At 37.7% G+C, this 12,275-nt stretch overlaps 2 protein-coding genes across 2 annotated transcripts; one reads left to right on the top strand and one right to left on the bottom strand.

Annotated features, from left to right (window-relative positions):
* The first annotated feature begins 1,233 nt into the window (after positions 1-1,233).
* Positions 1,234-2,771, top strand: LOC127800594 (peroxidase 12-like). Its single transcript, XM_052335299.1, has 3 exons — positions 1,234-1,534; positions 1,654-1,848; positions 1,939-2,771. The coding sequence occupies exons 1-3, from the start codon at positions 1,280-1,282 to the stop codon at positions 2,548-2,550; spliced, it is 1,062 nt and encodes a 353-aa protein (XP_052191259.1). The 5' UTR covers positions 1,234-1,279; the 3' UTR covers positions 2,551-2,771.
* Positions 2,772-4,978: 2,207 nt separating this feature from the next.
* Positions 4,979-5,638, bottom strand: LOC127799706 (secreted RxLR effector protein 161-like). The gene has a single exon (XM_052333928.1). It carries the CDS (start codon positions 5,636-5,638, stop codon positions 4,979-4,981), a length of 660 nt encoding a protein of 219 aa, XP_052189888.1.
* Positions 5,639-12,275: the final 6,637 nt, after the last annotated feature.

The raw sequence follows: 12,275 nt of genomic DNA, 5'->3' as shown, positions 1-12,275 counted from the left end.
TAAATCTCGATAAGTATATGGGATGAAATTGAGAACCAAATATTGAAAATGGCCAAGTGACATTCTCCAAACCTCAAGGACCAATCTGCAAGGGCCAAAAAAACTTTTATCTATCAAACTATCACCTTAATTTAAAATTTGAAATAACTATATAATTAATGAAATATTATTTAAAAATAAATAAGTGATAATGTGGACCAGCTTTAATTAATTAACTCTTTTAAAATAAAAGATTCGTTAACCTGCATGGTTATCAACCATATTTTTCTTTAGGGCTTGAGTAGGTTTGCAATTGCAATATGAAATAAATTTTTATATATAAAATTTAATCATCTATAAACCCACAAAAAATCATCTGACAAAATACAAAATTTTTAGTTTTTATTTCCATAATTTTAAAAGATAACCAACATTGTCAAACACAATATTTAGCTTTCATTTTTTTAAAATAAAAATAAACACAAAATAAATAAAAAATACATTGAAAACTAAACACATAAAAATTAACAAAAACAAGTTGTTTAAGTTCGAGGTTAAATTGGGTGGAACAGCCACGAACAAATTTCTGTAATTATTTTTTAGACAATTTTTAATCCTTGGAATAATGGAAAAAATAATAATTTTTAAGAAAAATAGGCAGGCACGCAAGCATGTTTTGGCTTCTAAGGAATCATTTTCCTTAGCGAAGACTTGAATATTACAACTAATTATACAAAGTTCTTTTCATACTCAGATAAGCTGGAAAAGGTCAGTAAGGGCAACTTAATTCCGTCGTCAATTTGTGCTCTGCTTAATTACTTGTACCACCAGTAACTCACTATTCATGCATGATTTCCAAATCCAAAGCACTAACTCACTCCAATATATTAATGTTTTATCCACAAAAAAACAAACACATATATAAATAACAGTCCCTCCTTTAAATGTCAAACACCTAATATTAACTTAACATATTTATATATATATATATATAGTTGCTCCAAAGGGTAGTGATTAATTAGCGAGAATCGTAAGTCCTTCAATTGCATTAACGAAACAGATTACATAAACTTTGAATTTTTAATTATTTTTTTTATGACCATATAAATATATGTATCTGTAAATAGGTATCCATCGAATTATAAGAAGTTCTATTTGTTTTGAACTTCTGTGACACCTACCCACAGAGACTATTCAACGTACAAGACTATTCAACGTACAGGATCTCTGCCTATATATACAGTGTTGTGCTGCCTATCCTTGGACAAAACCGCAAATTAACCAGTTGAACCAACCAGAGATGGCTCCGAAGGTCCCCTACTTGACATGTCTGCTTCTTTTGCTGTCATCTTGCTCCCATGTATCAGAGGCCAAATATTCCACTACTGCTCATCACCATCATCATATAGAAAACGGACTTTCATGGAGTTTCTACGAATCAAGCTGCCCAAAGTTGGAATCCATCATCCGAGACCACCTCAGGGAAGTGTTCCAGGACGACATCGGCCAAGCTGCGGGCTTGCTCCGCGTTCACTTCCACGACTGCTTTGTTCAGGTACACTACTCTCTATACATCTAAATATATTTTCTGGTTGTATTCTGAATTAACTGGTTTTACATACTGTGTTTTCACGTTCATGATGCATTATTAATTTTGGCTGTGTTTTGGTGCAGGGATGTGACGCTTCAGTGCTGCTGGCTGGATCGGCGAACAGTCCTAGCGAGCAGGAGGCTCCGCCCAACCTGACTCTCCGGCGGGAAGCTTTGAAGATCATCGAGGATCTCCGGGAACTCGTCCACAAGAAGTGTGGCATGGTCGTGTCTTGTGCAGACATCACGGCCATTGCTGCCCGCGACTCAGTTTACTTGGTAATAATCAATCAAAGAGTTATAGTTCTAAAAATCAATTTTACGTCATAAATTAAGATTTAATATATATTCGTTGTTTTGCATTTTCAGTCAGGTGGCCCCGAATACAATGTCCCCCTGGGGAGGAGGGATAGCCTCAACTTTGCCACTAGGGAAACGGTCTTGGCCAACATTCCGGCACCAACCTCCAACACCTCCTTCCTCCTCTCCTCGCTTGCCGGCAAGAACTTCGACGCCACAGACGTGGTGGCCCTCTCCGGCGGCCACACCATCGGGCGAGGCCACTGCGCCGCCTTCACCAACAGACTCTACCCGGATCAAGACCCAACCATGGCCAAAAATTTTGCCAAGAAGCTCAAAACCATATGCCCGGAAGAAAATGCTTCCAACAGCACCACGACGGATCTGGACGTTAGAACACCGGACGGGTTCGACAACAAGTACTACGTGAATCTGGTCCACAGGCAGGGGCTCTTCACCTCCGACCAGGACCTGTACACGGAGGAGAGGACTCGGGAGATCGTGGAGAGCTTCGCCGACGACGAGGCTTTGTTCTTCGACAAGTTCGTGGCGGCTATGCTGAAGATGGGGCAGCTGAGCGTTCTGACGGGAAAAGAGGGCGAGATTCGGGCCAAGTGCTCGGTGAGGAATGAGGAGCTGAAATCTGTTGTGGAAGATGAGGAGGCGCGAGATGAATTGTAGTAGAGAATGTTGGTGTTTGGAGTTGGATTAATTACTTAGAGATATTAATCTCCATATTATTAGTTGTTGATTTCTCCTCTATGTGGTCCTTCCTTCATCCGTCGTTCTCTTTTATTTTTTAGGCCGACTTCTCCACCTGTCATTCCTTCAGAATGGTAGTTGGATATGGGTAACTTATATATGGAAGATGATAAATAACATTGAATATTATATCTTTGGCAGATTTTTTTTATGCAGTATTGACAGTATTTTGTATGTTTCGAGGGAATTTTTGGTTATTTCATGAAATTTAACGATGATTAAGTGACAACAAGCACTAAATGGTTTTGAATTCTAATTAGCCTAAAGGGAGGTTGGTGTAATTTTTCTACCCTCCTAGCTAGTGTGTGAGTGTAATTTACGCTTAATTAATCATTTTCAAGGATTCTGAACAACAACTTGTGTTTTAACGATAATGCAAAAATACCAACAATTTTCCTGAAAATAAGACAGCAAACCTCAAGCATGAAAGATCGATCGAATCCATTTAAATATTTCAAGTAGAGACAATGGAGTCAAATCATAAGGTAAATCCATAGAATGGCTAGATTACATAATATATGGGGGGGAAAAAAATCTCTCGACTTTTGCAAGATAATCAAATTGCCCCTACTTACTAAAATGATATAAATGCCCCTTAACTAGACAAATTCAGTAATAAATCTTCTTTTCTTTTTTTTTTTCCTTTATTAGATTCAGAGTATTGATAATATTGAATATACCGAATTAAATGTTAAATCATTTAGTGAGGTTTCAAAAAGGAATTATTCATGTATGACAAATATGACAAATACTTGTATACACATGACAATAATGAGGTAAGAGCACTAAAAGTCAAATATTTTTTTTTCAACCTTTCACACCTAAGTTGGCATGTATATCACTAAATTTATTCAAATAAAATGACAACCAACCTTATATATCACTTGTCAAAAAATGTATGCAAAAGATTACGTGATATGAATAACTATCATCATAATGCCATGCATGCAATTTTCATGAGCATGTTAGTACATATGTAAGCAATATAAAAGAAACCACTCACATATCTTTCAAGTATTTGTCTTATTATTCGTGTGCCAAGACAGATATTCCAAATTCAAAAATATTCCACAACTTATTATCAAGTATTTGTCTTCCTCTGGTCCCCTCGCTGTTGCCTTCCATTGCCATTACTGACCTTCATCGCCGTTGCGTTTGCCTCATCGCGGCTGCTACGTTGCGACAATGGCTATCATTTTTAGTCACTAATGGCCGCACGCCGCTGCCGCTTTAGGTTGCCACAACCGGCCATCTCCCTCTCTCGATCTCTCTTCCGACCTCTCGAGCTCTCGGCCAAGCTCAGCCCAAGCTCTCTCAATACATATGTGGCCCAGTGGGAGATTGTTGAAAAATAAATTATTCTATATATAGGGCCACAAATGTATTGTGAAATGTGTAATGCTATCTTAATGTTTAGCCAATTAAAAGTGATCTATAAAGTTTATTTTTTGGGCTATTGGGTATTAAACTATTATGGCATTAATGTGTAGAGACATAAGTTATATTTCTAAATTGATGAGGGGCCAATTTGGAAATATTAAAAGTAGTTATTAACTGCTATATAAAGGGGTTATGGTCCCCAATTGATTTAGGATTTTTATCTCTCTGCATCCCCATCAACAGAGAAATTCTAAGAAACTAGAAATCAATTGGAAGATCAAAGGACCCGTTTTGATCAATCATCACAATGGATACAGGTACGCTTCCGTTTATTATTTATTTCGTTCTTAGTGATTTGACATGAATGTTCTTGGAATTCGGATAATAATTCTACAAGTGGTATGTCTCTACACATTAATGCCACAATAGTTTAATACCCAATAGCCCAAAAAATAAACTTTATAGATCACTTTTAATTGGCTAAACCTTAAGATAGCATTACACATTTCACAATACATTTGTGGCCCTATATATAGAATAGTTTATTTTCAACAATCTCCCACTGGGCCACATATGTAACCTTACAAATATGCACAACCTTATGAGCTCCAAAATTTTTGCTATCACTATTAAGGGTATTTCCGAACAATCTCGTTCATTAATTATACTGATATAGGATCAAAGTGATCTTCGTCACATTTAGCGTGACTAAATTCATCAATGGTCACGTATACCAATACAACCAAATGACATAGATCAATCATGGATGTGTAGCATGAAAATTACATGGGATGTGATCCAAACATGTCTATTTCCAACTGGTCCTACCTTATTCCTTAGTGAGATCAATACTGAATATAATATATCAGAGTGAAATGAACCGAATACTTTATTTCTGTACAGAAAATATTCAAATACAAGAATGTCTCTATAAACAAACATAAAACAACGAGAATACAAACTCCCACTAAAACATGATATCCTCACACAATACGACACCCATATGAACAATGTGCTCATGAAAGACCTTAGGTGGTAATCCCTTAGTAAGCGGATCCGCAATCATGGAGTTTGTCCTAATGTGTTCTATGGAAATCTGTTCACTCTGCACTCTTTCCTTCACAATTAGGAACTTTATGTCAATATGCTTAGACTTAGATGAGCTCCTATTGTTATTGGAATATAGAACTGCTGATTTATTGTCACAATATAACTTAAGTGGTTTTTCTATACCACCCAAAATGCGCAGCCTAGTGACAAAATTTAGCAGCCATATTCCGTGGTTGGATGCCTCATAACACGCTACGAATTCTGCTTCCATGGTGGAAGATGCTATGAGTGTCTGCTTGGCACTCCTCCAAGATATAGCTCCTCTAGCTAGCAGATAAATGTAGCCTGAAGTGGATCTTCTACTGTCTTGGCATCCGGCAAAATCGGAGTCGGAATACCCTATGATCTCCAATTGATCCGATCTCCTATATGTGAGCATGTAATCTTTTGTTCTCTGCAAGTATCTCATAACCCGTTTTGCTGCTTTCCAATGATCTATGCCAGGGTTGTTTAAATATCTGCCTAACATGCCAACAATGAATGCTATATCCGGACGTGTACAAACTTGAGCATACATTAGACTCCCGACAGCTGACCATAGGGAATCTTCTGCATCTCCTTAACTTCAAGTTGATTCTTAGGGCACTGACTGAGATTAAATTTGTCTCCCTTAGCGATAGGGGTGTCACCTGGCTTACAATTCTGCATGCCAAATCTTTTAAGCACCTTATTGATATAGCTCTTTTGTGATAATCCAAGAATATACCGAGAACGATCTCGGTGTATCTGAATCCCTAATACAAAAGAGGCATCACCAAGATCTTTCATCTCAAAATTCTTTGATAAATATCTCTTGGTTTCATGCAACAAGCATATATCATTAGTGGCAAGCATATACCATTGACGAGAAGCTTGTTTGAGCCCATAGATGGATTTTTTTAATTTGCAAACCATATTCTTTGGGTCTCCTGACACAAAGTTTTCTGGTTGCATCATATAGATCGTTTCATCAATGTCACCATTGAGAAACGCCTTCTTAACATCCATCTGATGTAACTCAAGATCAAAATGTGCAACAAGCGCCATAATAGTCCTAAATGAGTCTTTTGTAGAAACCGGAGAGAAAGTCTCTTTGTAGTCGATGCCCTCCTTTTGGGTAAAGCCTTTAGCTACAAGACGAGCCTTATATCTTTCCACATTACCTTTCGAATCCCTCTTGGTTTTAAATATCCATTTACAACCAATGGGTTTCGCACCTACTGGTAATGGGACAAAATCCCAAACTTTATTGTCTTGCATAGACTTGTACTCCTCATTCATAGCATCAATCCACTTTTGAGAGTTAGAATCCTGCATGGCTTGATGGACATTAATTGGATCATCATCCACCATTCCAATATCTTCCTCACGTTCTTGAAGAAATACTATATAATCGTTTGGGATAGCACTTCTTCTTTCTCTAGTGGATCTCCTTAGTTCTTGAGGTTGTTGAGTTTGTTCTTCAGGAATAATTATTTCATTCTGAATGGGAGGTTGTTCAACATTGTCTTGTTGAGATTCTTGATTTCTTTCTTGATCAATGACAGGTATAGAAGCCTGTACATTATTAAAAATAATAGTAGGAATTAAAACCGATTCCTCCTCAAAGACAATGTCTCTAACCTTATTTCGCCTCCCAAACTCAATATCCTCAAAAAATATTGCAGTTCCCGTTTCAAAAATTGACCTAAGTGTGGGATCATAAAATTTGTAGCCCCTAGATCGCTCAGAATAACCAATAAAGTAGCTTCTCACTGTTTTGGAGTCCAATTTCTTTTCATGTGGCCTATAAGGCCTTACCTCAGCTGGACATCCCCAAATGTGAAAATGCTTTAAACTAGGCTTTTTGCCTGTCCAAAGCTCATAAGGTGTTTTGGCAACTGCTTTAGTTGGAACTCTATTTAGAATATAAGCTGCAGTCTTTAGTGCTTCTCCCCAGAGTGATTTTGGTAAGGTAGAATGACTAATCATACTCCTGACCATATCCTTAAGAGTTCTGTTTCGTCTTTCAGCTACACCATTCATGCTAGGAGATCCTGGTATAGTGTACTGTGGGACTATTCCATATTCCTCTAGGAATTTAGCAAATGGTCCTGGACGTTGTTCGCCTGAACCGTCATATCTGCCATAGTACTCACCACCACGGTCAGACCTGACGAGTTTAATCCTTTTGTTGAGTTGATTCTCAACTTCAGCTTTAAAAGCTTTGAACACGTCCAAGGACTGAGATTTCTCATGAATGAGATATAGGTACCCATAACGCAAGTAATCGTCTATGAATGATATAAAATATTGTTGACCATTCCAGGGGGTCGTAGGGAATGGACCACAAATATCTGTATGAATCAATTCTAAGACGTCTGAAGTTCTGTGGGCACATAATCTCTTAATTTTGGTCTGTTTTCCCTTGATGCAATCAATGCAGACATCAAAGTTTGTGAAGTCAAGGGAACCCAAAATGCCATCAGACACAAGTCTCTCAATTCTAGCTTTTGAGATATGACCTAATTGCTTGTGCCATAATGACGCTGAATTTTCTTTGTTTAATTTGCGTTTAGTACCCCGAGATTCCACATGCAAGGTTTCATGATATGACGCAACAGTATCAAGCAAATATAGGTTATCATATGCACATAATAAACCAGTACCAATAACATTTGAATTTAATGAAAGACTAAACTGATTGTTTCCAAAAGAACAATAATATCCAGATTTGTCCAATAAAGAAACAGAAACCAAATTCCGTCTAAAAGACGGTACAACAAAAGTGTCTTTCAAATCCAAATAATAACCAGTTGCTAATAATAACCTAAAAGTGCCTATTACATCAACTTCCACCGATTTGCCATCACCAACAAAGATGTATCTTTCACAATCAGTTGGTTTTCGGTAGCTCAGGCAACCCTGCATAGAAACACTTATGTGAGTAGTAGCACCAGAATCTAACCACCAAGTGTTTCTAGGTACTGAAGCTAAATTAACCTCAGAACAGACCAAAGTAAGAATTGTATCTTTCTTTGCACGCCAAGCGTGATATTTGGCACAATCCTTTTTCACATGTCCAGGCTTATTGCAAAAGAAACAACCCTTATTGTCTTGCTGTTATTTCTTTTGCACTGGACCCGTAGGAGCAGCTTCATATCCTTTCTTTCTTTTCTTGCCCTTATCTTTAGAGGTGCTTGCCAAGTGAGCACTTTCAGTTCTATCATGCTTCAATCTTTCTTCCTTTTGCACACAATAGGAAATGAGCTCATTTAGAGAGCATTTCTCCTTCTGGCAGTTGTAACTGACCTTAAATTGATTGAAATGTGCTGGAAGCGAGATTAATACCAAATGCACAAGCAAGTCATCAGACAGCTCAAGCTTTAATCCCTTAAGTTTTGAAGCAATGTGAGACATTTCCATGATGTACTCCCTTATGTTACCTTTGACTTTATATTTCATTGAAATCAAGCGTTGCAAAAGCGTGCTTGTTTCAGCCTTATGGTTTTTCGCAAAACGTTTCTTAATTTCGGCAAGGAACTCCTTAGCATTAGTTATCCCTTCGGACGCTGCACCCCTAAAGGCTTCTGGAATGCCGCGCTTAATGATCATAAGACTCATGCGATTTGAGCAGTCCCACTTCTCAAAGTTCCTCCTATCATGAAGTGAACTTTCATCCGTAAGAGGAGCGGGTTGCTCAATCCTGAGTGCAAGGTCTAGATCCATGCAGCCTAGAACAATCGAAATGTTCTCTTTCCAATCCTTGAAGTTTGTCCCATTCAGCATGAGAATTGAATTTATATTGCCAGATCTTGTGGTAGCAGACACATTGGCTGTATAGAGAACAAAATAACCAAATAAAAACATACTCAATTAATTTTCATAATAAATCAATCAATAAACTCAAATAATGGTGAGCCCCATCTCAAGATACCTAGCACAATATTAATATAAAGTCTTTGGACAGTAATATTAATTGTAAGTGGTACTCTTGGTGTAGTAATCAAACACTGATAATAATTACATATCAAACAATAAATTTTTCCTTGGGCTGATTTATTGATTACATGTATAAACCGAACAACTATCACGCATTTATTACTACAAGTGCACATGAAATTTTATTAAACATTTACCTTCCTTTGGGCCGATAAATATTCACATAAATTACATCCACACAACCGTTTACATTTCAAAACAAATTAATTTCCACAATAGAGGTCACTTTGGCGACATATTGTTTCAATTAATTTATTTCAAAATATATATATCTGCAAACCAATATTGGAATTTAAAAATTGCATCAAAATAACCTTAATTTTTTTTTAAATTAATTTACTGAATTCAATTAATTTACTAAATTTGATTAATTTACTAATTAATTGACTGATTTACTGCAAGCTTAATCAGCAGTCCAAAAAACCCAAATTGCAGCCCATGTCTGAAAACCCTAGGGGATGAATCCCCTAGGGATGGAGGCAGGCAGAGATTAAAACCGCCCTTCTGCCACGACGCCTCGGCTTTTCATATTATTTAATGCAGTGGCCAAATGGCCGCTGCCATCTTGATGCCGTGGCCACTGGCCACGGCATTGATTTTCTTAATGCCGCGGCTGTTCCTTATCGGTGCATTTTTTTTTTTATTATTTTTACTGCACCGCAACTGAATGTAAGAGAAAGCTAGGGCAGCTGCTCATTCGTGTATATATATATATATTTACACAAAAGGACGTGCATGAAAGGATTTGTAAAAATGAATCTCTAGATGATGGTTGGGAAAGTATGTAGAGGCGAAAGGTTCTTGAGATGAAGGAGGTGGTGACGGTGAGCGAGGTTGAGAAGATGAAGAGACACGGGACCGTTTACGAGAAGAGGACATTGTGATTTTGTTTGAGGGGGCAGACGAGTCGACTGGATGATGGTTCGAGTCGACTCGGCTGAATGTTATGATGAGCGAACGATGGTGAATCAAACGAAAGACAACCAAGCACACAACACACGTCCAAAACAAACACTCAGTCAGGAAAACGCACCAGAATGTATAGGCATAATCATGCACACACAACTTAGCACACAAACGCAAAAGATTTCCAACGAAAGAAGTAAAAACAGAGAGTTTGAAATAGGGACTTACCGAAGTTGTGCAATAGCACTAGAAAACGGAATAGAGGAGATGTCGGCATATAGAGAAGGCACGAATGGGGCTAGGAAGGGCGATCGACGGTGAGGGAGAAGGGGAATGAGGGAGAGGGTTTTGAGGGAGGAAGAAGAGGGTTTAAAGAAGAATGAGGAAGGCCGAGAGTTGCGCAGGAGAGAAGGCTGAAACTGCCTGAACGATTCAACTCGATTTAAGTCGACTCGACTTGCGTCGAGTCGATATGGGCTCCCTCGAGTCGACTCGACTGCAAGGATGACCAACGGACTGAAAAACGCAAACTGATTCAACCATGATGATTCAAGATGCCCAATTCTCTTCGAATATAATTGAAATGATCTTTGGGAAGAGGTTTAGTAAAAATATCTGCTAATTGAAGTTCGAATGGAACAAGTTTGAGTGCTATCTCTTGATTTTGAACATGGTCTCTAAGAAAATGATGTCTAACTTCAATGTATTTGGTTCGAGAGTGCAGTACTGGATTTCTAGAAATACTAATGGCACTCGTATTATCGCACTTGATCGGGGTTTGACTGAATGTGACTCCAAAATCTGTGAGCCCTTGTCTAATCCAAAGGACTTGTGCACAACAGCTATTGGTAGCAATATATTCGGCCTCAGCGGTAGATAAAGCCTCTGAGTTTTGTTTCTTTGAAAACCAAGATATTAACTTATTTCCTAACAACTGACAAGTACCGGATGTGCTTTTCCGATCTACTCTAGAACCAGCAAAGTCCGCATCAGAGTATCCTATTAACTCAAAGCCATCTTCACATGGATACCATAACCCTACATCCTGAGTTCCGATTAAATATCTGAGAATTCTTTTAACTGCTAGTATATGTGATTCCTTAGGGTCCGACTGAAATCGAGCTCATAAGCATACACTAAACATAATGTCGGGTCTACTTGCCGTTAAGTAAATCAATGATCCTATCATACTTCTATATAGTTTTTGATCGACGCTTTTCCCTTAATCATGTTTGTCTAGCTTTAAAGACGGACTCATTGGGGTACCTATTGCTTTGGCGTTTTGCATTCCGAATTTCTTTAGCATTTCTCTTAGATATTTGGTTTGATGAACAAATATTCCTTCTTTTGACTGTTTGACTTGGAGGCCTAACAAATATGTTAATTTCCCATAAGACTCATCTCAAACTCGTTAGTCATAAGAGTTGCAAATTCTTTGCATAACTTGTCACTTGTTCCTCCAAACACAATATCGTCTACATAGACATGAATAATCAATATATTTGAGCCTTCATTTTTTATGAATAAAGTTGTGTCAACTCTCCCCTTAGCAAAACCTTTTTCAATGAGGAATTTACTTAATCTATCATACCAAGCTCTAGGGGCCTGTTTGAGATTGTAAAGAGCTTTCCTAAGCTTATACATATGATCTTCTAGGTGTGGGTCCTCAAAACCTGGGGGCTGGCTTACATAGACTTCTTCATTGATATAGTCATTTAAAAATGCACTCTTCACATCCATTTGATATAGCATGAAATTCTTGTGAGAGGCAAAAACTAATAACATCCTTTTTGCTTCTAATCTAGCTACCAGGGCATAAGATTCTTCAAAGTCGATGCCTTCTTCTTGGCAATAACCCTTAATTACCAATCTAGCATTATTTCGAACTATGTTTCCGCTCTCATCCAATTTATTTTTGAACACCCATTTTGTTCCTATGATTGATTTTCCTTTAGGTCTAGAAACTAACACCCAAACTTCATTTGTCTTGAATTGATTTAGTTCTTCTTGCATAGCTTTTATCCAATATTCATCTTCTAATGCTTGGTCTACGCAAGTTGGCTCAACTTTTGATATAAATGCAACATTATTGCAGAATTGTTGTAAGGATCCCTAGTCATTATTCCTTGATTTGGGTCTCCTAAAATTTGATCTATAGGATGACTTGATGCATGTTTGAAAGCCTTAGTAAGTTTATCAAGATCTCTCCTTTCTATAGGCTATTCTTGGGATTGAGATTGAGAAATTTTGAAATCATCTCTTGATTCCCTTTGATTTTCTATATTCTC

The sequence above is a fragment of the Diospyros lotus genome, chromosome 4 (genome assembly GCF_014633365.1).
Source record: "Diospyros lotus cultivar Yz01 chromosome 4, ASM1463336v1, whole genome shotgun sequence".
Classification (NCBI taxonomy): domain Eukaryota; kingdom Viridiplantae; phylum Streptophyta; class Magnoliopsida; order Ericales; family Ebenaceae; genus Diospyros; species Diospyros lotus.
This window is presented reverse-complemented; position numbering and strand designations above follow the sequence as displayed.